General features: G+C 38.2%; 1 protein-coding gene across 1 annotated transcript; it reads right to left on the minus strand.

The window, feature by feature from the left end:
• Positions 1-833: 833 nt before the first annotated feature.
• SLITRK6 (SLIT and NTRK like family member 6) lies at positions 834-3,669 on the minus strand. The gene has a single exon (XM_015811841.1). It carries the CDS (start codon positions 3,660-3,662, stop codon positions 1,137-1,139), a length of 2,526 nt encoding a protein of 841 aa, XP_015667327.1. The 5' UTR covers positions 3,663-3,669; the 3' UTR covers positions 834-1,136.
• Between the last annotated feature and the right edge of the window lie 328 nt (positions 3,670-3,997).

Raw genomic sequence — 3,997 nt, forward strand, 5'->3', positions numbered from 1 at the left:
CCATAAGATTTCAATAACTAATTTTCAATGCAACTTCCCAGGTTTATGACTTTTCTTTATTTTACATGCCTACCTTGTTTAAACCAGACCTGTTTGGGGCAGGGGGGGGGAAGGGCTGAGAAATGATTTTTTGCCGTGTCATTATGGCAAAGACAGTGTGTTTATATCCAGAAACAAGTTCTAATGGCTTATTTCTTGTCTGACTTGCAGTCTGAAATTTACTGGCCACAGCAAAGTGATGTTATCAAAAATTATCATAGGAGCCAATCATATAAATACAATAAAAATAAAAATTGGGTGCATCAATATACTAATATATTTACATTAAATTCTCAGTAGCGTTTCAAACTTCCCAAGTACAAGTGTCAATCCAATGTTGCACAGGAGTCTATAGCAGCATTATACTGAAGATTGTCCGAAAATGTGATTAAAAATGCCATAGAGGGAAAGTAACAAAAGGTTTCCATTATACCTTTTAAATTCCTGCCTAATATACCACTTTCCCTTTCCATCCTCTTTTTTTTATATATATATAAACAACATTCCAAATTAAAGGTACCTAAATACTGCAGTCCTTGGAAGCTCACAAATGATTTTTTTTTTCTTTTGAAACAAAAAACATATAGTTCCCTTTATAATTATTATGTATTATTGCCATGTGCAATTTGTTCATATACATGGACTCATCCATAACTAATGTTCCCTAGTTTCTAGTAGCTGGCTAAGTAGATCCTTGAAGGTTTTTAATTAAATATTGCATACATGGGAAAAATAAGAAGGGAACTGAGAAAAAACAAATGCTTTAAATGTCTGTTTAGCAAAATCAACAATTAAAAAAGAAACTTTAGGGACTGCAATACACACCTGGAGGAATATGGCCGAGTAAACTGAATTTCTTCCCAGAATCCAGTTGCACAGAGTTCACATTTAATATGGGGGTAAGAGATACATAGCCTGAAAACTTTCCCATGGCTTCACACAGTTATCCCTGAGAGCTTCTTTTCACTCAGATTACTGCTGTGCTTAAAGTTCTGATTGGTGACACATTATTATAAGGCACTTTTATTTACAAAGTTCCAAATGTAAGACAAACCTAAGAGTTTCTGATTCAAAGCCTTCAAAGGTGGTGTTTTGTTTCATGTGTGCTGTTCCAAAACCTCCAAGTAGTCAGGTTCAGCATGCAAGTTGGCCTTGAGCTCAAAATATTCATTTTTAGTCTGTTCTAGTAAAACCTTTCTCGGCCGGGAGAGCATAAGTGTCTCCATCAGCTTTAGTTCTTCGTGAGCTCTTGGATAATGTACTTCCATCTCAGGATGTAGCTGAGCAATGCTTTTCCGAAGGTATTCCGTTATCCCCAATTGTTGGAGTTCTCGCTCCTTCTCAAGAATATTCCTATACAACGAGCTTGCGTCCTGGAAGGAGAGAAAATCAGCTGATTGGTCTGTAGCCTTGTACTTGACATTTGGACCACCAGTGAGAGGAGAAGAATGCTCCCTTTCTAAGAGACTTCGTCGAAGGTGTTTGGAATCATTCCCCTCCTTATCATTCCTTTCATCTCGATGATCTGCAAATTTGGAGTTGAAAGGTGGGCTTTGATAAACTTGGACTATGGGGCTGACCATGCGCTGTTCATACAAAGTTGAAGCTGGCCGTTCGGTGGTATGGTGTGTGGTTTTATGACCATACATGCTGTATTGAAGCTGAACTGGATTGTTGTCCCGTACCTGCTCTTCCGTTTGTTTCTTTCTGTGCCGCTTCCGCCGATGTAGAACAAGAACAACAATGCCAGCTGCACAAAAAATCATTGTTATAAACACAATCAAGAGCCCCAGGATTAAAACAGAGAGAGGGATAGCATCGGTGAGCGATTTCAGAATAGTGTCTACTGTACTGGTGGTAGTTGGTGATGTTGTGATGATTAGAAAGCTAGGATGAGTTGGGATAGCTGGACTGTTCATTAAAGTGGGACATAACATATCACTGTTCAGAGATTTCAGTTCCTTTTTAGCTAGATGTCTTGGAGAAGTACAGAGAATTTCTCCCATCATTGTATTCCTATTCAGTTTTTGTATCCATTGTTGTAGCCCTACAGAATCACAAGTGCAATCCCAGGGGTTGTCTTCCAATTCAATTTGTACCAGTAGATCTAGATCATCTAAGACATTTTTTATGGGCAATTGGGCAAACTGGTTGGTTTTTAAATTCAGCCTGGCTAGCGGAACTCCAGAAAAGATATGAGATGGTAAAGTTTGGAGGAGATTATTATTTAGGTATAGGACCTTAAGTTTTGGCATTGGACTAAAAGTACCAGGTAAAATCTCCTTGATGGCATTATATTCAAGGTACAAATACTCAAGGCGTTGCAGGCCTAAAAACAAATTCCGACTTAGTTTAGTGAGATGGTTGCCATTGAGATATAATTTTTGCAATTCAGTGAGATTTATAAAGGATCCTGCTTCTAATATTTCAATACGATTGTTTCCCAAATGAAGCATTTCTAGACTGTCATAACCCACAAGATCTGATTTCAGTAATGTTTGGATTATATTTCCCGCAAGAATCAACTTTATAGGATTGGGAGGAGGAGAACCTAAATCTGACAAGCTTTCGATATTTTGTTCCTGACACTGCATCAATATCCCTGAAAGGATATTGCTTGTGCACTGACAAGGTATAGGACAATATACTCCAGGAAGCAGAGTAGCTGGTTTTGTAACATGAGGTGTTAAACTGGATTCCTTCGTGGGAGTTTTAAAAATAGGTATTACTTTGGTTGAGGAATGACTATCGCTTATTGATGTTGTAATCACCAAAGGCAATGACCCTGATGGAGAATCAAGGTCATTTGGGGGTGGAGTTGGACAGAGTGATTCTGTTTTTAATCTGCTTAATATGTTACCTTTCAAAATGGGAGGGTTGTGGCACACAACATCCCCTATTATGGACTGAGGAGGCATGTTTTCTAACCAACTCTTTAACTCCAGTAGGTCACAATTACAGATCCATTTGTTGTCTTCTAGCTGGAGGTCTAGAATTCGGCCAATGTGTTCTAAAAAACCAACATAAGGTAATGTTTGCAGTTGGTTCCCTCGAAGATCCAGGTGAGTTAATGGAACAAAGCGAAAGACGTTGGGAGGAAGAAATTCAATGGCATTGTCATTTAAAATAAGCACCTTAAGCCTGTTGAGCTTGCTGAAGGCACTTGATTCAATTATTGTGATGAAATTGTTGTCTGCTTGAAGGAATTCCAGGCTTTCTAGCCCATGAAAAGTGTCTTCCTTAAGTATTTCTAGATAATTGTGGTTGATATGGAGTTGTTTAAGGTGACTTAGCCCATTAAATGCCCCTGGTTCAATGTCCACAATATAGTTAAATCCAAGATGCAATGTGACAGCATTGATAAAGCTGGCAAAATCATTGACCTGTAGCATAGTCAAACTGTTGTTTAAAAGACTAAGTTGGAAAGGCCGGGATGGTGGAACATGTACTCGAGATATCTCTTTGATGCCTCTTTCTTCACAGTTTATGATTAAGATGCTGTCTTTTTCTTCACAAAAACACAAGTTTTCGCAAGAGCCAATAGTTGAAGAGGATGCTAGTTCAGAATATAGCACATCACAAGCAACCCCCATTAAACTTAATGCGATTATCCAGAGCTTCATGGTAATCCAACAGCGTCTGCAAAGTACAATAAATTAAACACATTTTAGTGTTTCCTTCAATTTTGGTGAGGAAAAAAAACTATTAGTATGTTTTAGTATACATAAACCAGCTACTAAAAAGGTCACTCTAATCCACTGAAATATTACAGTAACTGTCTAGTCTAAAAACCGAGAACTATTGGGTCATGCACTGCTTCTAATTTCCAAGATAATTTAGCTTATCCTTAAAAAGAGAGAAAGGTTGTGCTAGAACTGTGGCTTACTCCACATTGGGGAAGTCACTTTCTTCTCCTGAACTGGAGTAATTGCTCTTCACCCAATCATTCTGAGAGGTT

The sequence above is a fragment of the Protobothrops mucrosquamatus genome, unplaced genomic scaffold (assembly GCF_001527695.2).
Source record: "Protobothrops mucrosquamatus isolate PMUCROS unplaced genomic scaffold, P.Mucros_1.0 scaffold_54, whole genome shotgun sequence".
In the NCBI taxonomy this organism is placed as follows: domain Eukaryota; kingdom Metazoa; phylum Chordata; class Lepidosauria; order Squamata; family Viperidae; genus Protobothrops; species Protobothrops mucrosquamatus.

Excerpts from the sequence above, each read along its gene's own strand:
- SLITRK6 (XM_015811841.1), bottom strand. The coding sequence starts at position 3,662 with ATGAAGCTCTGGATAATCGCATTAAGTTTAATGGGGGTTGCTTGTGAT.